This window comes from Dipteris shenzhenensis, chromosome 7 (assembly GCF_047967505.1).
Source record: "Dipteris shenzhenensis isolate YYH24624 ecotype China chromosome 7, Dip_SZ_1.0, whole genome shotgun sequence".
Classification (NCBI taxonomy): Eukaryota; Viridiplantae; Streptophyta; class Polypodiopsida; order Gleicheniales; family Dipteridaceae; genus Dipteris; species Dipteris shenzhenensis.
Window position 1 is genome coordinate 39,670,516 of NC_141602.1, and position 21,388 is coordinate 39,691,903.

The 21,388-nt window shown below is 45.3% G+C and overlaps 1 protein-coding gene across 4 annotated transcripts in view; it reads left to right on the forward strand.

Annotated features, from left to right (window-relative positions):
• Window positions 1-21,388, forward strand: part of LOC147900328 (flagellar radial spoke protein 4-like) — an 89,040-nt gene that overhangs the window by 16,873 nt on the left and 50,779 nt on the right. Inside the window, exons 1-3 of one of the 4 annotated variants that reach the window (XM_087377278.1) lie at window positions 103-237; window positions 5,781-5,938; window positions 20,171-20,410. In XM_087377278.1, coding sequence (XP_087233404.1) covers window positions 5,829-5,938; window positions 20,171-20,410 — 350 coding nt within the window. In that variant the 5' untranslated portion in view covers window positions 103-237; window positions 5,781-5,828. Of the gene's footprint in view, window positions 1-102; window positions 238-5,780; window positions 5,943-20,170; window positions 20,411-21,388 lie in introns of those variants that run through there. The other 3 variants (XM_087377277.1, XM_087377279.1, XM_087377280.1) reach the window with 3 other exon arrangements.

Consider the following 21,388-nt stretch of genomic DNA (forward strand, 5'->3'; position numbering starts at 1 on the left):
GGCACGATTAGGGGCTGTTGATGATGTTGGATCCAAGGGTGGCCGTGACCTGTTAGGATCCCTTGTCAATAGGGAGGGATCCTCGTTATGTACCCCCTCTCAGATTTCTACCTCCTCCCCTGCGTCGCGGGAAGGATGGACATGGTTGTAAGCGACCACCACGTCTCGGAACCTCCACAACGATGGCTCCGCCCGCCATGAATTAGCAGATGCCGGTTGGCCTCTCCACTGACACAGGTATATCCTGTTAGGTCGAAATTGGTTTGGACGATCTTGGTGCTAGATGATCTGCTCCAGATCTTCTCCTTCGCCTTTGTTGACGACCATTGCTGGTTCACGAACCTTTTGCCGTCTGTTAGGATCCGGGTCTTCATGGGAACTCTTGAGCATAGATACGTGGAATACGGGATGTACATGGTACTGAGCAGGGAGGGCGAGCTCTTAAGCCAGTGACGCGATCCGTCACGTGATCCGAAAAGGCCCGTCATATCTACAAGCTAAGCGATGCGTGATCTCGTTGGGGTACTCAAACTGATCCGGATCGAGCTTTAGATAGACATAGTCTCCCTCCTGGTACTCTTGTGGGCGTCATTGGCGTCGTACCATTTCTTCATGCGCCTCTATGCCTTCTCTAAGCGTCTTTTAGCCTTAGCTAGCCTCTGAACCCATGACTCATGAAATGACCCGCCTGTTGGCGAGACTCCACCCGTATGCTTGGAGGTAACCACCGCTGCTTCACTTGGCGCTAATGGTTGATAGCCATAGGCTAACTCAAATGGTGAAAAACCCGTTGAGGCGTGCTGCCATGCATTATATGCGAATTCGACTATGTCGAGGTAGAGGGACCAATCCGCCTGATCACCCTTAACATAATGTCTGAGGTAATCCTCAGCCAACTGGTTCACCCGCTTTGTCTGGCCGTCCGACTGGGCATGGTACGCACTGCTAAATTCTAAGGTAGTACCACACAGTGCAAAGAGCATTCGCCAGAAAGCTCTAGTGAACCGGCCGTCCCGATCAGACACGATCTCCCTCGGCAGACCGTGGTTCTTGACAATGTGCTTAAAGAAAAGCCTAGCCATCGCTTCAGCATCACATGGCGCTTTAAAAGGTATAAAATGAGCATATTTTGTTAATCGGCACACCATGACTAGAATGCGAGTGTACCCTTCAGAATTTGGCAGGCACGTAATGAAGTCGAGGGAGACGCTCTCCCAAGGTCGTTCGGGTATCGGCAGAGGTTGAAGTAACCCTACAGGTCTCCTCCTCTCCACCTTGTCCTGAGCACATATTTGACAGGTCCTCACAAAGGAATCACAGTCTCTTTCCATGAGTGGCCACCAGAAACTCCTGCTCAGCAGCCCCATGGTTTGTTCTTGACCTGGGTGCCCGGCCCATGCTGCCTCATGATGCTCCTGCAGCAGACGTCTTCGTAATCCACAGGTTGCTGGCACGTAGATTCGCCTCTGTTTGAAATAGATCAGACCGTCCTTGATCTCGACATGGGCACGCTTGCCTTCTTCAGAAAGAATCTGTCGAGCCAATGCGTCTTCAGCATACCCTTTCTTGATCTCATCGAAGAGGGTGGCCCCTTGGATGATTTGAATGGCAGATAGGTACGGTCGTCTCGAGAGGGCATTTGCTACCGTGTTCTCATGTCCAGGTTTGTATTTGATTTCAAAGTCGAAATTGGCAAGAAAATCTTGCCATCTCGCTTGCTTTGAGACTCAGCTTGGGTTGGGTCACGAAGTACGATGTGGTAACATTGTCGGTGTAGATGGTAAACGGTTTTCCCATCAAGTAGTGCTTCCACGTCCAAAGGCAGTGTACCACAGCCGTCATCTCCTTGTCGTGGGTCGGGTACCGGGTCTCCCTATTGATGAGCTTGCGGCTCTCATAAGCCACTGGGTGCCCGTTTTGCAAAAGCACCCCTCCAATGGCAAGGTCCGAAGCATCGGTCTGGACCTCGAATGGTTGACTGAAGTCCGGGAGGACCAACATGGGCTCAGAGCTCACGGCTCTTTTGAGATCTTCGAATGCTTTATCATGCTTAGCATTTCATCGCCAAGTAGTGCTCTTACGGGTTAGGTGCGTGAGTGGAGTTGTGATTTCAGAGTACATCTCAATGAAACACCTATAAAAAGATGCTAAGCCATTGAATGAACGTATGTTGTGCACAGTTCTAGGCGTTGGCCATTTGGTTATGGCACGTATCTTTCCTTCGTCCATCATGATTTTTCCCTCTGAGACTTTGAAACCTAGGTAATAGATGGTAGAGTGGGCAAAATCACACTTACTCGGCTTGAGGTATAGCTTGTTGGCGCGCAACCGTTCGAAGACTTCGCTTAGATGGCTCATGTGTTCTTCTAAGGTTTGGGAATAAATTAAGATGTCGTCCAGGTACAGGACAACGTAGTCGTCTAGCACATCTTAGAAAATCTCGGTCATGAGCGTCGAGAAGGTGGCTGGCGCGTTCGTCCGGCCAAAGGTCAAGACAAGCCAATCATATGAGCCATATTTTGTTCTCATGGTCGTTTTCTCTACATCCTCTTAACATATTCGGATTTGATGGTACCCTGAGCGTAGATCAATCTTACTGAAATATCTAGCATGGACCAGTGAATCGAATAATTTGCTCATGTTGGGCAAGGGGTACCTGTTTTTGGCCGTGATCTTGTTGAGGGCTCGATAATCTACACAGAGCCTCAAATCTCCTTCTTTCTTCTTGACGAGCAATACTGGAGCACCATACGGGGATTTGGAAGGGCGTATGAAACCGGCATCTAGCAATTCCTGTAACTGCCGCTTGAGTTCTGCGTCCTCAGCATGTGAGAGCCGGTATGGGGCCTTGGTTCCTAGTTAGCTCCCCACAACTTTATAACCTTACCCGCTCGTCCTAACTAGAACTATCTAACCAAACCCCCAAAAGGGTTACTCCCCACCGCTCTAGTTGGGTCAGGGTAGGTCACCCTCGGAGTATTCCTTGGTTCTCTGCGTGCAGAAGGGGCCAACGGGTCTCGAACTCGGGACATGCCCTCAGAGGAATCATAGGGCTAACCAAGGGAGCTGACCGTCCTTGGTTGCCTTCCGTTAGCTTTCCCTGAGGCAATATTATATGCCCGGTCCGAAGACCTCAGTTCGTCACCCTGCCGGCCGAGACTCGCGCAAAGCACCTCGATTTTGATAACTTCGACCACTATTCCCCTAACTAGGTGATCTTTATGCTTATAACATTATTGAGGGTGGGGGTTCACGTTTTACGAGCTTGAAAGCCATGGATACGCAAACGGACCTCGACATCTAACTCTCACGAAGACTCACGAGTCGCTTCCTACTCTAACACAAATGCTTGCAAAGAACTCACACTAAGCACACAGTTAAACACAGCATACTCGTAGATAAAGAGACGAAGAAGTTCGTATTCATAGGACCTCATGACTCTGTTGCGAGATGCAACATTACAAACTCGAAGGCCAACGAGATCCTACACTACTCTCCTCCTTATTGGACTCGTAGACCAGCGACTCCATGAAGCCTCTCGCCTCACAGACTCGATCTCCATTTCTTGACGCGCTCTTGCTGGTTCGCTGTGGCACTCGCACTCTCCCGGCTCCAACTTGTCGACTTGCACTACGTCGCAAGTGTATCTCTTATGGTCGGAGACGACGCTCCGTAGCCGTCCAATGCCCGCGTCGATCCGTTGGATGGATCCCAAGTGTCGGTTTGCGGTTGGTAGTCCACGGTCGTTGCGACCGTTAGCCGCCTTGTTGGCGCGCTTTACTCGGGCGCTCCATCCACTCGTCTGTCGTTGTTGCTGTTGTGGCACCTCGTGGTCCGTGGTAGAGTGGCATCGCGACACATGTGCTGATCTGCCACCAGATCCACCTCGGGACCCGCCGCCACTGGAGTTGCGGTCCACTAAGATCCTCTAGTGCGTGATTCGCGATGTGGCTGCGTGCGCCGTCCACGTTCCCACTGTCAGAGTGCCTAGGTGGCTTTCCTCCGTCTTTTGTCGCCATGCCATGTTGCTCGGCGACTTGCCACGCAGTTAGTTGTCTGCCCACAGTCCTCCACGCGTACTGCCACGTGTACTGGGTACCTCTGAGGCCTAGGGCCATGTCATCCAAGCCTTTAAGGCACACCATCATCGCCCGTGGGTGATTGGATCCTTTGTGCCAACTAGGTGAGTTCTTAGGCCATCCGATTGGCAGGTTCGCTGTTCGATGCGCCATGCGTCTAGCTTTAATCTTCGCGGTGCCTCTAGGATAGAATCCTCGCGATCCGCCGTGGCACGATTAGGGGCCATTGATGATGTTGGATCCAAGGGTGGCCGTGACCCTTAGGATCCCTTGTCAACGGGGAGGGATCCCCGTTGGGGGGGGGGGGGGGCTGAAAAGGAGAAGTTTTGGGGGGGGTGGGATGGAAAGTACGAGAGGGGATGAAGGAGGAGGGGACGGGAGAGGCAGAGGGGCTGAAGGGGTAGGAGAGGAGAGGAGGGAGGAGGGGAAGGGGGAGCCGGGGGAGGGGGGAGGAGGTAGGGGCTGAAGGGGCTGAAGTATGAGGCGGAGGTAGGGGGCGGGGTTAGGGGCTGGGGTGGCGGAGAGAAGGGGTGAGGGTGGGGGGGAAAGGGTGGGGGTAGAGGGTGGGGGAGAGGGCTGAGGGAGCGGGGGGAAACGGTCGGGGTGCCAAATTGATGTCCCTTCAAGTGCCAATACCATATATCTACTTTCATGCAGTCATTCTCAAATGCATAGTTGCTCCTCCAGCCTGCGTCCTATTAGAATTATGTTCATCTCCTATCTATACCATAGGGAGCGAGGGCGATTATTGTGGGTGTGCTTGCCCGATGATGGTAGTTTTCTCTTCTCTTCTTTCCTTGGTTTTCTGCTAGTAGTTGGGGGGCTTTGCCAAGGCTGGATGTAGGGCTGGATATATAAGATGAATGTAAGAGTAGGGGCTCGATGTAAGAGGAGGGGTTGGATGTGGCCAGTTACTTGGAGGATTGGTCGATTATTGGTTAACTTCAGATGTTCCATTGACAAGCACAAGGCTAGACTTGTGGCAAAGGGCTATGCTCAGTGGCCAACAATCGACTATGAGGAGACTTTTGCAAAGGAAAGGAAAGGCATAAATTGGAAGGAAAGGGAAAGAGAAAAATGCAAGTGAAGATGGATATGGGGAAAGGTAGATGAGTGAAAAGAGAGGAGAGAAAAGAGATGAAAGAGGGGATGGAGCATTAAATATGAGTGGAGACGTGGCCATTTTAGCAAGAGATCCTCATTTAAATAATATCACATGCTTTTATTAAAGGTGGTATCCTACAAGGTAAATGACAAAATAATTCACTACCCCTCATGTAGGCCAAAAACTTAATCCACACAAAGTGACAAAGTCGTTTAGGATCTCCACAAAGAGTGAAAGCCTCGAACCTAAAACTCATGACAATGGCCTAAACTATCACTAATCATAACATTAAATACTAAATAAACGAGTCAACTTGATCAAATGCATTGCAAAATTTGGGATCGACCTGATTAGCACAAGTTCATCCCTGAGGACCCTTGCTGGGCCAAAAAAAGTGTGTGCGCGCATTTCATTTGCAGACAGACGGGCAGTTATGTATGTACGTATGTATGTCTCTCTCTCTCTCTCTCTCTCTCTCTCTATCTATCTATCTATCTATCAACATACATAGATAGATAGATGTATGTATATGTATATAGACATATGGATGTACTACACCCATTTAGAGGCTTTTACATCTTTGTTGACGTATGCAGATTTTAGAGACAAAAGCAGATGATGCTATCGATCTATTGGAGACAAGCATGTTATTGAAGCAAACACGATTGCTTCTAGAGGATGCATCAACATTTCCCTTGGAAGGAAGGAATCCCAATGAAGAGAAGACAGTGCAAATGTTTTTGGAGCTATTCAAGTAAGTGAACATCATTAATGGTTCATTATTCATGTTTTCAACTCCCTAAATTTATTGATCTTTGGTGTTTTTCCAAATTTGTTGAAATCTGAAGGAATTAAAAAAGTATATTTTAACAGTGTTTCATTTTCAGAAAAAAAAGAAAGATATGCAATGACAAGTTTTATGTTGCAATCATAATACGTTGTTTGAAAAATGGTGTATTTTAATTTAGTTCTAAGATGTAGTTAAGGTGTCCTGAAAGATCATAGTGGTAGGGAGAGAAGCAAGCTAACACTAGGAATGGGAAGGAATGATAACTAGCATAATGGAAATGAAATGGAAAGAAAATGAAAGCAATGGACACGTACTCACATGATACCAAAGAGCTTGATGTTGACTGATGTGATAGACAATAGACAAGTACAACACTATATAGTGTGACACTAGACTCTAGAAAGCCATAGCGTATATGGGATAGCTCCCAATATTACACGTGGCATGTCTAGGACTCACTAGACTATAAAACACACCTAGACCACCTAGAACACTCATTTTAGACTCACTTTGGCTTCATATTTAAACACCCCCCCATGAAGGCAAAGTGAGAGACTACTGGAATGGAACCAAGAACAGAACATGACAATGGCAGTCATCAAACTGTGCACCCTATGTAACTCAGAGGCTAAAGTCTGAGCTTGTTTAGAGGTTGATCCAAGCTCTCTCATGGCCTGAGACTCAACATGCTCAGAGGCTCACGTTATAGCATGGCTACATGACCAGCTCATAGGTCTAGGAATACAGGTCTAGGAATACACCAATATCCTGGAACTCGGCCAGGCCTGATAACGAGACCTATCAAAGCCAATACATGGCTCCCACAGTACATCCCCCCTTGGCTTCATAACAGGGCATGTTAGGAAGCCATACATCAAAATATGAAAACCAATATATCTTTTTAGGAGGACTATCCAAGGCAGAGGACCTTTAGACTCAATGAAAACCAAACACTCAATACATATCATTTTAGGGGGACTACCTAGGGCAGAGGACCCTAAAATACGTCAAGCTGTAGGAATAATAGATCAGAAACAAAAGTCCCGATCATCAGGTACATAGACCTCTGAATAGAGAGAGATATCTCTGATGTCGGCAGTAAGAGCATGAGTCGGTGTCGAAGCATCATCTTCTTCTTCGTCTTCACTTGTTGCAGCCCCAACCAAGTTGACATGATCCTTGTGTCGTTGCTTGGCAAGCTTCTGGAAACAGCGATCCTCGATGTGACCAAGCTTCCCACAGTGATTGCATTTGAAAGGCTTGAATTTGCCTTTGCCTTTGCCCTTGGAGTACAATACAGTGGAGTCCTGAGTGTCTGCATACCGTCTGTCATGATCAATAAGCATAGCAACCATATCATGATAACCCATTTGTGTCACACGCAATGTTGGTATGATCTCCCGGTACTTAGAATTTTCCTCAATGCTCGAGAGGAGCACAGCAACTTGATCATCTTTCCCTACAAGGGCCGCCAGACTAGCAAGCTGAGTGACAAGGGATTCCATATAATTCAAGTGAGCAAGAAGAGAGTCTTCATGCTTCATTTGTAGCTTGAAGAATTCCTATCTGAGGAATACCTTTGAATTGATGATTTTGTTGCCGAACAATTCTTCAAACTTATCCCCTAAGTTGTGAGCAGTGGAATCAAAATCAAAATGATGAATAACGTCATCACCCAATTTAGATTCTCCCACTATGCAATTTTCTTTTCATTTGATTGTGCCTTTTTCTCCTTGCCACGCACAACATTCCACACTCCATCTTTCATAAGTACAAGACGCATCTTGGTTTGCCATGTAGGGAAATCCTTACCATTAAACTTCTCGAACGAAATGGTATTTGATTTGGAAGACTCCATGGTTGCGGGCAGCAGCTCCAAGAGAATGTCGAGCAGAATGAGCAAATGTGACGATTGCTAGTGTCGCTTCAATTGAGGGCAGGAGCAGCTGGAGTTGGCATGTATTTCGAGGCTGTACGGGCAGATTGGTACGGCACAGACTGTACGAAAACAGTCCGTAGAGTCCGTACGGATTGTACGGCCTGCTTACAATGGGCTGTTTGCAGCGGGGTGTAGTAGCTGAAGAGGGGGTAGTTGATGGCAAGGAAAGAGCATGGTGAGTGCTCAAGTAAGGAGAGGAGGGGATAGTTGATGGCGACGAAAGAACATGGTGAGGCTTGGGTAGAAGAGGGAGTGCTCAATGAGAGGAGAGGAGAGGGCAGCCTTCCAAGGAGGATGAGGTAGCGTAGCTTCATTGGCCTCCCTGACCTCAACCTCTTGGAAGGGAAAGGGAAAGGGAAAGAGAGAGCAAGGCTAGGAACATGGCTTTGATACCACATGAAAGATCATAGTGGTAGGGAGAGAAGCAAGCTAACACTAGGAATGGAAAGGAATGATAACAAGTATAATGGAAATGAAATGGAAAGAAAATGAAAGCAATAGACAAATACTCACATGATACCAAAGAGCTTGATGTTGACTGATGTGATAGACAATAGACAAGTACAACACTATATAGTGTGACACTAGACTCTAGAAAGCCATAGTGTATACCAGATAACTCCCAATATGACACGTGGCATGTAAAACACACCTAGACCACCTAGAACACTCATTTTAGACTCACTTTGGCTTCATATTCCCAACATGTCGAACATGTTTATGAGAAAGGAAGATACCCTTAACATTGCTGAGCGAAAACTTTGATAATTTTCCTTTAATAGTGAATCTTTAATCAATGTAGAGATGTTTTAGGAAGCTTATGTAATGAACCAACAAACTTCTGATTAACCTTAGAAAGTAACGGAAAGGAGCCAATCTGAGGGGCTATATAACCAGCGAATACCTCGATCAGTTGTCTATTGTTGGAAACATATGCTTTGAAGCATTAGGATGTCTTCTGGGTTGCGTCTCAAATTTCCATGAAGCTCTCACCACAAGCTAAGCCTTTGTGGCTGCTTACAGGCATAGTCATGGAAACCATGCACATTTGAGCTCACAGTGGTTCAGCTCCTCTTGAAGTTGTTGGGGGGAGGAGGGGCACAAACAGGGCTTCATGGGATATAGAGGCCTATGAGGAATATCCTGTGGTGCATAGTAGGCCCGCAACGTCTTTCAGGACAGCCCGAAACGTACGAAATGTTTCGGTTCTAAAACCCGTGTTTCTGGCCCCCAAAAAACCCCGCAATGTTCCAAAAACCCTAATTTGTCCCGATTTTGGAAAATATAGTGTTGCATTGCATTTTTGCCACCCGTACGTCTCAAATCGCTGTGCACACGTCGCCCGTATGCTGAAATCGATCTTCATCCATACATTTGCCTTTAGCCCTTCCAAGTGCAGCACGGACATGAATCATGATTCATGATTCCATGTATCTTTCTCAATTCTGAAATATGACCATTGATGCTTGAATCTACAATGATGTGTTGTTAATTTTCCAATTTAGAAATTCGTAATATGTTTCAGGCATCCAATTTCAAGTTCTAAGTGACATATGAAGTGTCTGTGCACTATGTTTCATGAGTTGTTTCAAGTATTGGACTTCTGGTGGTAATAATCTAAAGTATTTTAATAATTTTCGAGAAAAAATGGATATTTAAATATCCTATTATGCACGAAACCTCTTTATAGACGTTTCAGGTTTCCCCCGAAACGTTTCCGAAACCCCAAAACCCATTTCGAAACTTTGCGTTTTGAAACTTCTCGCCTACTATGCTGTGGTGAGACCTTCAAATTTCTTTGAAGCTCTCACCACAGGATCAGCCTTTGTGGCTGCTAATAGGCATATTCATGGAAACCATGCACATTTTAGCTCACAAAGGTTCAGCTCCTGTTGAGGTTCTTGGGGGTAAGGGGGCACAAATATTGATCCATGGGATATAGAGGCCTATGAGAAATATCTAACATGTGCGGACTTCCAAGGGGGTTTGGAGAGGGATAGCCAGTGAAATGCACTAATGGCATTGTTATAATAGTAGTGTGACATGAAGTTGGGGGTAATAAACTTCACGCACCTCTTCACTTCGTACTGCTTTCGAACTGAGGGATAGAGATATTTTTCATTGGGAAAAGGACATTAAAAAGAAGCTTTTATACCAAGAGACCACACCATACTTTCCTCCCTTAGATGAGAATGAAGATGGTAACATCCCAAGTGATGTTATACTCAAGCATAGGGAGAAGGAAAGGATCAGCAAAGGCCATAATCTCAGCAAGCCGGTCTGCGTCAAAGAGAAGAGCGATACGTTGTTGAAAGAAGATCTTGCGGCTCAACATGACATGAACTGATATATATTGAGGAGTTGAAAGGGGTTGATTGGGTCGGGTGGGTAGGTTCTGACGAAACATTGCACCTCCTTCATAGATATCTTTACAATTAGCTCAAAACACTCTACAAACTGTTATTAGAGACAGAGGCCTATAACTTTCAGTAGAGATATAATATCAAAGATTCAAACACATATAGAGATGCGCCTTGAGATGGGCTTCGTGTTGATATACGTTTCGTAAGAAACAAAGAAGCGGCTAGAAAGTTATGGGCGGTTTACCCGACGGGGGTAAAAACTGTCATGAAAACAAATTGTCAGACACAGAGACTCATAACTTTTTACAGTAGTATCTGATTCAAGGTCTAATCACATAGAAACATGCGCCTTGAAGAGAGCTTCGCGCTGATATAAGTTTCACTACCGAGCAGAAAGTTATGAGCAAAACACTAACAGGGGGTCAAATTGTCATAAAAACTGCCCTCCACCCATGCTAATTTCGCCTGAGCAAGATGCTCCCTCAAGACTCCATCTTCATCAACGATCTACCACTCATAGATTGTGCCTGGAAGAGAGTAAGTAACTCCCTTGGTGGCTTGAGAAATGGATGGACCATGTGTGTGCAATGAGCGGCCTAATAGAAAGAACTTTTAAGGCTTTGAAAGAAAGGAAAGGGAAGAGAGACTTAAGAGAGGGAATACGAAGTGATTTTCATGGTCAATAGAGTGAGGCTCCACTCCAATGCAACTCAAAATACTACAAACACAAGGGAGAAGAAGAGGTTTCATACGTACAAGAGGGAGCGGAAGCTCCAAGACTACTCATAGAGAGAGAATGAACTAGAGAGAGATGGACTCAAGAGTCTATATAAGAGAATATCTACAAGAGGGAGAGAAGGCTCATGGAAGAGGCTTGAGGAGACTAGAGCTACAGCAACATGAGACCTAATGGTGGAAGAGATGATGAACAAGGGAGAGGAGGGCTCCTTTTATAGAGATTTTGTCACCCTCCTTCACCCATTTACAATTGTTGTCTGTAGATTTCTTTTCCCATCAATCACATAAGCCTGTATGTCACCATCCATGTCCTTTTTGGCTACTCTTGCCATGTGTCCCATCAAAAGATGCTCAAGACTTTTAAAATATTGAGAAAGTCAAGAGTCTCCCCACATGGAGCCCATAGGGACCCTCTCTTTTCCATATGTCGACATCCTCCTTATTCCACATGGGAATTCTAGAAGGATTCCTCTTGACTCCACACTCCTTCACATGCCTTCCACACGCTTGGCATGTGGCCTCTCTTATATTATTGGAACACATGGACATGAGCCCATCTCTTTATATGACTCACTCTTCCTATTTTCTAAAAACCCCATAATATCCCATACATAAATAACTCTCACCCCATACCAAGGTATTTATAATTCATACCTATGGTACTTACATTGATCCATTCCACTCATCCTCTCAATTTCATACAATATCTTAGAAAATAGAAATAAGTGAGAGCCGCTAGGCTATCACTTGATACTCAAACTCTTATCAAACATAGAAGAAAACAATACCAATGCCAAATAAAAAATATCAATTTTTGGCGTTACATGTTTCCCTCCCCAGCAAATCCTCTCTAGTGACAGAGAGGCTCTGATGGCCCTCAAGGTAGTCAAGCATAGAAGAATTTAAGGCGATACTCATTGGTGCGTCCGGGTATTACCATGCCGTCAACATCCTCAAGCTGATAGGTTCCATTGGTGACATTCATATATATCCTTATGGAGGCGTGGCCAAAAGTAACCAATCTCTGCTTTTGTTATGGAGTTAACCCTCCAGGAAACATGCCTTCTTTCACATATTGCTGAACATCTTGCAGCCATCCAGTGTCTACCAAAGAAACCACCCCCCGGTCTTGTACTACAATGGCTTGAGTAGCCAACTCATTTGCCCTTTGATTTTCTTTTTTGTTTATATGAATAAACTTGCAAAAATCAAATCGACTACATAGTGCCATAGCCTTTTGATTAAGCTCCTTCAAATGAGGACTTCTTGTCTTGTAATGCCCTTGCATTTGCTTTATATTAAGGTGAGAATCTTCTCTTACTTCCAATTCTTTAACTTGACTTTGAAGACAACCCTTCAAACCAAGAATCAAAGCATTATACTCAGCTGCATTGTTAGTTGTGATACTTGGAAGCTCTTGTCCTCTTGCCCACACCTCTTGACCTTCAGAATTCATCAAGACTATCCCCTCGGCTCCTTGTTGGCGTGAAGGACTAAAAGCTCCATCAAAATACAAGACAAAAGCTATTGGTGGTGTCTCCCTTTCATCGTTAATGTCCTCCTTATATTTCTTTTCTTCTCTTAGATCCTGTTGTTTTGTGAGTAAATCTGTCATAGTGGATCTAGTGGTATTTTCAGTGACAAAAGAGAAAGAGAACTCTTGAAGCTCTGACAACCATTTTGCAAATCTCCCCCCAGGATTAGGCTTGCGAACTAGATATACTAATACAGACTGAGAGGTAAGGAAGAAAAATGGCTGAGGTAATAAATAGGAGTAAAACTCTCTGACTGAAAACACCAAAGAGAGGGCTTGCTGCTCCATTTCTTCATACCTTGTTTCCACCTCTGTAAGTTGTCAGCTGGCATAATAGACGGGTTACATTCTACGTGGCTCCCCTTTTTATAGCAATATAGGACCAACTGAATGCAAAGATACACTTGGATTTACATAAAAGTCTTGAGACCAATCAGGGGGCTTCAATATTGGGCCCTTACTCATGGCCTCCTTAAGTTGCTGAAAAGACTCTTGTTGCTCCACATCCCATTGGAAAGAAACTCCTTTTCTTGTCAACAAGCTCATGGGATGCACTATTTCTGTGAAATCATCACAAAAGTGTTGATAATACTTGCTCTTTCCTAGAATTCTGCGAATACCAATGACACTCTCAGGACTTGGCAATGCCATAATTGCTTGAACCTTGTCAGGATTCCTTTGCAGGCCTTCTTCAAACACAAAATGCCCCAATAAGACTACTTTTGTTTTAGCCAAATGACACTTACTAGGATTTAGAAACCCTTTTGCTTCATCAATCCTAGCTAAGGCCGTCTTTAACTTCTCCATGTGATCTATGCGCCGAGAATAAATGCAAAAATCAACTAAAAACACCCTTATGAACTTTTCCAAGTAAGGCTTGAGCACTTGACTCATGAACCTTTGAAATGTAGCTGGTGTATTGGTTAACTCAAAAGGCATCACTCTGTAAGCAATAACTCCCCAAGGTGTGACAAATGATGTTTTCTTTTGATCTTCCTCGCGAATACGAATTTGAAAGTATCCAGAATACCCATTACATACAGAATACATTTCATGCCCTGCTACTTGGTCTAGTATTTCATCTTGGAATGGCAAACGAAAATGATCCCTCTTAGTGCATGCATTCAAAGGACAAAAGTTCACACAAACCCGCCACTTATTTCCTTTCTTTGGTGTGACAACTACAGGAGATATCCATTTTGAATCATCAATAGGAAAGATGAATCCCGCCTCAAGTAGTTGTGTTACCTCTTTCTTTAGTGCCTCAGCTTGGATCCGACTGGCTTGCTTTTTGGCTTCAACTCAATCTTGTGCTCCACAAGAGAGACTAGTCAAACCTGTGAATAGCTTGTTGCAAAGAGACATGGAAAATCATCTAACATATCCAAGTACTGGAGCTTCTTACTACCTGATAGAGAATCACCAAGAAGCTCTTTATTGCGTTGGCGTCGTTTAGTGTGCTCCACATCCTCCACATGAAGTGTCTCTACAGGATCTTCTTGTACCACCACCTTGTTTCCTCCTGACTCATCCCGATCAGCACCAAGACAAAGACCAAAGGCCACTCCTTCCACCTCACCCTCTGAGCTGGACTCCTCGGAGCTACACCCTGTCTTTTCTTCTTCATCGGTTAAGTCAGAGCTCGAACTCTTTGATGTTGAAGACTCCTCCTTGACAGCTTCCTTTTTGCGACTTCTAATGTTGTAGCGCACCTTCTTATCATTTCTCTGCAAAATCAATTCTCCAGTATCCCATTTTTGACAGCCTTTACCTTGCGTAGCCAAGGCCTTCCCAAAATCAATGGATAGGCACGTGCATCTGGCTCGGTAGGGATCACCTAAAAAGTAGTCGGCATAGAAATTCCACATACATCCACCTCTAGATTCTTCACAACTCCCAAGGTCTTTATCCTAGTGTTGTCAGCCAATTTGATGCGATAAGGAGAGGTAGTACTAGAGTAATTTAAATCAGCATCTATCATGGTCTTCTCACTCATGACATTAATCGATGCACCTCCATCAATGTACACATTAGAAATCACTTGACCATCAATGATCACATCAATCACAGGTACATCATCACCAACATCTATATCTACCTTTTGAACAACAGGAATGACACTTTTCTTCTTTTTCTTCTTTGACACTCTTGTGCTTGCTAGCTTTCCCCATTCCTTCCGTAGTTTTGGAAACAAAGCAAGTAATTGACCAAAGGTGATATGAGCTTCCTTTTCTTTAAGATCAAATAACAACTAGAGTAGTTGAAAGCATTGAGAATCACCACTCCACTGTTATAGTCCAAAACTATCCAAAGACTCAAGTCTTCTTCACACCAAGCTGCCAGTGCATGAAACAATTTCCAATCTATCATTGTGCATGTTGACGGCGTTGTCGATTCACCAACATATTCAAGAATCCAAACATAAAGAATATGATCATGATGACCGTGTGAATAGCTTGAGCATCACTTTCACAATCTTCTAGTTCTCTTAAACGGACTGCAATCTCTTTTAACGGAGTTTTTCCAGGCATCTTCTTTATCACATAAGAAAACACATGCCTATACTAGGCGTAACATGCAATTAAGTACACCCGAGACTGTTTAGTAAGGTGGGATGAATCTAATACCAAACGTATCCGGCGTCTCCACCAAAAGATGTGACATGAAGTTGGCGGTAATAAACTTCACGCACCTCTTCACTTCCTACTGCTTTCGAACTGAGGAATAGAGATGTTTTTCATTGGGAAAAGGACATTAAAAAGAAGCTTTTATACCAAGAGACTACACCATACTTTCCTCCCTTAGATGAGAATGAAGATGGTAACATCCCAAGTGATGTTGTACTCAAGCATAGGGAGAAGGAAAGGATCAGCAGAGGCCATAATCTCAGCAAGCCGGTCTGCGCCAAAGAGAAGAGCGATACGTTGTTGAAAGAAGATCTTGCGGCTCAACATGACATGGATTGATATATATCGAGGAGTTTGAAGGGGCTGATTGGGTCAGATGGGTAGGTTCTGAGGAAACATTGCACCTGCTTCATAGATACCTTTATAATTAGCTCAAAACACTCAACAAACTGTTATTAGAGACAGAGGCCTATAACTTTCAGTAGAGACATGATATCAAAGATTCAAACACATATAGAGATGCGCCTTGAGATGGGCTTCGTGCTGATATACGTTTCGTAAGAAACAAAGAAGCGGCTAGAAAGTTATGGGCGGTTTACTCGACGGGGGTAAAAAGTGTCATGAAAACAGACTGTCAGATACAGAGACTCATAACTTTTTACAGTAGTATCTGATTCAAGGTCTAATCACATAGGAACATGTGCCTTGAAGAGAGCTTCACGCTGATATAAGTTTCACTACCGAGCAGAAAACATAGAAGAAAACAATACCAATGCCAAATAAAAAATATCAATTTTTGGCGTCACGGTAGTGACCGGTCACCTCCCCACTTGTGAGCCCCCATATTAGGAGGATATGGGGGAGGATGAAATACAACGTAGGATGGGATAAAGGGGGTTTGTTTAGGGCTGCCATGTGGGCACTGGATTTGCTGCCACATGGGCAGTACACAGATCTTGTCAGATTGAAGTTTAGGGCTGTTTGTAGTCCAGCCAAGAGACTATGGAAAGGGACAAAGGGATGGAACAGGACAGAACACAGGAACAGCAGCTACCAATGCAGGTACAGCATGTATGGAAGATACTGCAGCAGCAGGTACAGCAGGTGTGGAATGTCTGCAACAGGCCAGCGGTACAGGAGCTGCAGGTACGGACACTGGAGCAGCAGAGAATCAGGGCTGATACAGGGCCTGGAGAAGACTGCAATGCAGAGAGAGTGTGCAGCATACAAGTGATCTGAATAATAAGTAAAAGCCTGTTTGGTTGGCTGGAACAGCCACAGACTGGGTCAGCTGGCAGTCTGCAAGGTTGGTGAGTTTGTCAGTGTGGTTGGCCAGATCAGAGGGTCTAGTGCCCTATATAAGGCCCCCCCCATTTGGGGGGAGGGGGTTCCAGTGTTCTATTGTGCTCAGCCTGCAGATCATCATGACGAAGAAGAGCAAAGGGAGACTGAGAGTTTGAGCAGTCCCAGCCATCTGTAGCATACCCAGGTGCTGAACTACACCCTATAGGAGAGCATACGGAGATTCATTGGAGGGAGCTTTGTCTGTAGTGAACCCTAGAGTAGAACTTTGTAGTGAACCCTTTGAACCAACAGTGAAGCCTACATGTAGTCACTTGGCAAATGAGGAGTTGTCCACTTGAGAAGGTGCAGCAATTTAAGCCAGATTTGGTACATTACTTCAATGGTTTGTCTGCAACAGGTCGGCAGTACAGCAGCATGTATGGTGACTGGAGCTAGCAGAGTCGGGGCTGGTGCAGGTCCTGGAGAAGACTGCACTGCAGGGAGAGTGTCCAGCAGACAAGTGCCGTTAGGAGCGACCTGAATATATAGGCAAAAGCCCGTTTGGGGCTGGAACTGCCACAGATTGGGTTGGCTGGCAGTCTGCCAGGTTGGTGAGTCTGTCAGTCGGGTTGGCCAGATCAAAAGGCCTAATGCCTATATGAGGGCCGCCCATTGGGAGGGGGTTCTAGTATTCTATTGTGCTCAGCCTGCAGAGGAAGAAGAGCAGAGGGAGCCTGAGAGTTTGAGCAGTTCTTTCAGAGCATTACTCCCAGACATCTGCGGCAATTCTAGGTGCACGTAAAACCCTATAGGAGAACGTAAGGAGGTGCCTTGGAGGGAGCTTTGTTTGCTGTGAACCTTAGGGCAGAACTTTGCAGGAGTGCTCTACCTTCCAGGAGATACTGAAGTCTACTTACAAGTACGTGGCAAAAGAGTTGTTCACTTCAGAGAGGGTGCAGCAATTGGAGCTAGATTTGGTACTTACCTTAGTGGTTGTTTCTTGAAGGCATCGGTACATCTGTTGGCAGTTTTTGTACTTGGTAACTAATAGCAAGCAACTACCCTATGTTTCCAACTGGCATGACCGGCTGCCAGAAGTTGCAAAGTGGACTGCAAATGTAGGGTAATTTGCATTGCGTACTACCCCAATCGAACCACCTCTCCCTAGTTGAAGGAGGAGGAAACTAATCTCCAAGGCATGGGGGCAATTCCATGGAATCTAGTTGAATTGTAACCATTGGTAGTGATAGCTCTCCCTGCTTCACCGCCTCCTCCTTCCTACCCACCCCCCTTTCTGTCTTTGTTCTCAGACATTAGTCTGGGGTGTGGATGCCCGCTTTCACCCTTTAGCTTTTATTGTATTTGGTTTTTCTTCATTCTCATAGACCCTTTGGTCTTTCGAAAACCTTAATACACTTTCTTTCTTCTAGTCAGTTTGTGCTTTGGCTGCCAACAGCCTGTCTTGGAGTATTGCTGATCTCTTGTGCACTGCCCTCTCTCACCAGCCCATGGGTTGGATTCTAGACCTTTTTTGGCTTGTGCAAGGCCGAGAACAGAGGCCTTGCTTCCTTCCTGCCCTGCTTGAGGCGTTTTTGGCTCCCCGCACCACCCTCTTTGCCACTCATGACCCCTCCTTAGGCCTGACTTAAGGACTCAGCCCCCCGATTCTCCTTAGGCTGCCTGTAAGAGTTGATCTCATAGCCCTTGAAAGGGGGCGCCATTAGAGTGGTAGTAAGGCGTTCCGTCCATCCTCTCTAGGACTTCAATTTCACTTCCATAGAGAGGAGCAATTGGCTCCTATTCTTTTCAACCTTATGATGTGAAGGTCTTTGATTTAAATGCTTGAGCATTGGTTGGGGCAGTAGGAGCCGTGTGTAGCACATCGTCACCATGCCACTTTCTAGGCTGCTTTTCCCAGAGACAACCCTAGATGCGGATGTGTAGTGGCAGTGATCCGTTTGTGCACGAGCGAGAAGCTCTGTTAGTTTTCTCATTGTCCATGGGACCAGTGTGCCAATTGACTGGGAGTTGAGGCTTCCTTTTTTATGCATTGGGCTCTCAAGATGGGTTTTGAGCGAATAATGCCTTTAGTCCATTGTCGTTCAAATCTGGATTACTCCCCCTCCAAACCCCCAACAAAATCCACGTACTCATAGAAGTGGTCATGTAGGCTTCTAGGCACCAAATGGACCTTGTTCCTCAACCCCCCATCATTTCCATGGGCTAGACGCTAGTGTGTTGGAACATGCACAATAGTAGTTGCACTACTTGATCTTATAGTAGGAGTTGCAGAGAGCGATCAATGGATATTTTGATGCTTCAAGAGCATATGTTCTCAACCTTGGCACTGTAGCCACGTTCTTCTCGGGAGGGGCCTATAGATTTTGTCCCTAGTGGTGGGATGAGGTATGAGGAATGGGAATGCCAAAATTGGGATCCTGAATGTTTATGCACTTGAATGCCGAGGTCCCATGTATGGTTTAGAGTATACAGAAGGTCCATTGAAATTCATGGTGAGTCCTTCCAGGTTTACTTCACCCTTGGTAGTAGTGCATCTAGAACACCATGTCTGGTAAGACAACAGCAGCCATGAGCTCCCATGTTGAGTCCCCATCTAGGTCAATAAGATTGGAACCTGATTTAGTGCCGAGCTGCCTCCGTCTACATGATTTGTGAGAAAATCACTTTGCTAGCCAAGTGATTCCAACCCCTAGTGAATTTAATCACATGTCTCCTTTTCTTGACAACATCTGAGCTGCCTTCCAGTGAATTGAGAGGCTCTTATTTAGGGATCTACACTCTTGCAAGTTGTTGGTCCTCATAGCTGATAATCAATGGGTCCCCACTATTCGCTGATAACCAGTAGGTCCTCACTATTTAAGGCTCCGCACTCTTACAAGTTGTTGGTCCCAGAGCTCATAACCAGTGTGTCCCCAATATTACCCCTCAACACATGAAAAAACCCAAAGGAAAAAATGTTTTTGCATGGCTGTCAACCCTATATGGGATATTTCCAAAACTCTTAACTCTAGCTTATTGCTGATCCTATGTTGTCCCGAGTGGGAATCCCTCTTGTGCACAATGTGTATATCCATGAGCCTATGATAAGGACTCCGTCGAGTCCTGGCTAGAACAAAACCACTCCTTGGAACACTTCAAGACAAAGGAAAACTAGGCCCTGATGGGTCAAGACTGCATAAGGAGTCATCACAATCTGGTTCTTCTAAGAGTTGTGGAGGTGGACTGTATTCTTGGTTTCTTGCTGCTTCTGCCTGCATCTGAAACCAATTCAATGGAATGGAGTGTCCTAACAATTTTAAGCAGTGTATCTTAAAGATGAAGCTCTAATGATATATGATGTGCAAAAGAAAAGTAAGTTATAGACACCAAATCTTAAAAGAATGTGGTGCACTTGCATCTTGAGGCTTCTAGCCAAGCAAATGTGATCTCAAAGTCTGGATGAGAAAAAAAAAAGGGGAATGCCTATGACAAGATTCATCGGCTGAGAGTTAAGCAAGGTCTCATCCTAGGAGAAATGATAGGCACACTTGAATTTTCTCTTGCTTTTTTTATTGCCAAAATAGCTCAAGCGTCTGAGGGCTGAGCTTATGTTGTCATAAAATTTATGCTTCTTGTCTAAGACATTCAATTGCCAAATATTCTACAGATTTTAACTCTGATTTGCCATTGTTGGAATGGACTGTTGTGCAGTGGAACTACCAAAGCTCTAGCTGATCCAGATGCAGAGACAGAGGATCAGGAAGAGACAGTTGATGCTGAAAATGATGCTGACGTGCCTGATATATTGAGTGAATGTGCTTTCTTTGAGACCGTGGGAATCGGTGTAGGACAGACGGAGACATATCTCATTGTGTTAACCCTAAAGCAGCTTGCAGCTAAGCCTGGAATTCTTAAAGCAAGGTTCTTTGGGAAGTTCTTTGGAACATCAGGGTAGGTTCATTATATCCCAAGCGCAAATAAAAAAATGTTTTCAAAACTAGCATGCTGATTTACATGTATGGATGACAACAGTAAACATTTACATGTGATTCTTATGCTGTAACGAGGGAATGCTCCCCACCCCCTTTCTACCTCATCTCTGCCCTTCCCTGCCCCCCCTCTAGTTGCCCTCCTCCGCAGCTAAAATTTTCAATTTGGATAGCAAAAGTTTGACAGCTAAAACACAGCTGCTCCTCTGCTGCGTGACCTGCTGCCTGCCCCCCTTTCTGCCTCATCTCTTCCCTATCCTGGCCCCCCCTCTAGCCGCCCTCCCTCTGCAGCCTCCCCGCCACCCTGCCCAGTCCCTCCCTTTCCTCTTGCTGTACAGCCTGTATGACGTACAAACAGCCTGTACGGACGCACAGGTCCATATTGCCTCCCTCTCCTCTCAGCCCTCTGCCCACCTTCCCAATGCCCCTCTCATGCCTGCTCCTTCCCTCTCCTCTCAGTCACCCTATTTTCCAGCCCCTCCTCCCCTTTCCCAGACACTTTCTTAGACCTCTCTTGTATCTCCTTTTGTTTTGACCCAATAGAAGAGGATAGGCAGATCACCTTTTTATTCATCAGGTTTTTTGGGCCTTCCACAGATATACTACTGGTTCCTCCCCACCATTGGAGCTTCTTTCAGAGTGGTCATGGAGGTTCCTCCACTTCCTGGTTTGCCTTCTTCGGCAGCAGAGGTAGTTAGGTCTGACAGAGCCCCTCCTGTTAGGGTCATTGTTTGTGGCCCTAACCTCATTGATGATCATATCATATGCTCCAGCGACTAAATGGCTCCCTTTTTTCACAAAGGATTGAGATTTTAGGTTGTTAGGATGAGTGTCATATTTGCAAACTCTTTGGGCATTTTGTCAAGTATTGCCTAAGGAAGACAAAAGACCCAAGATGAAAAGAAAGAATGCTTCTCCCTACTCGTCAGCCCATGTCTTA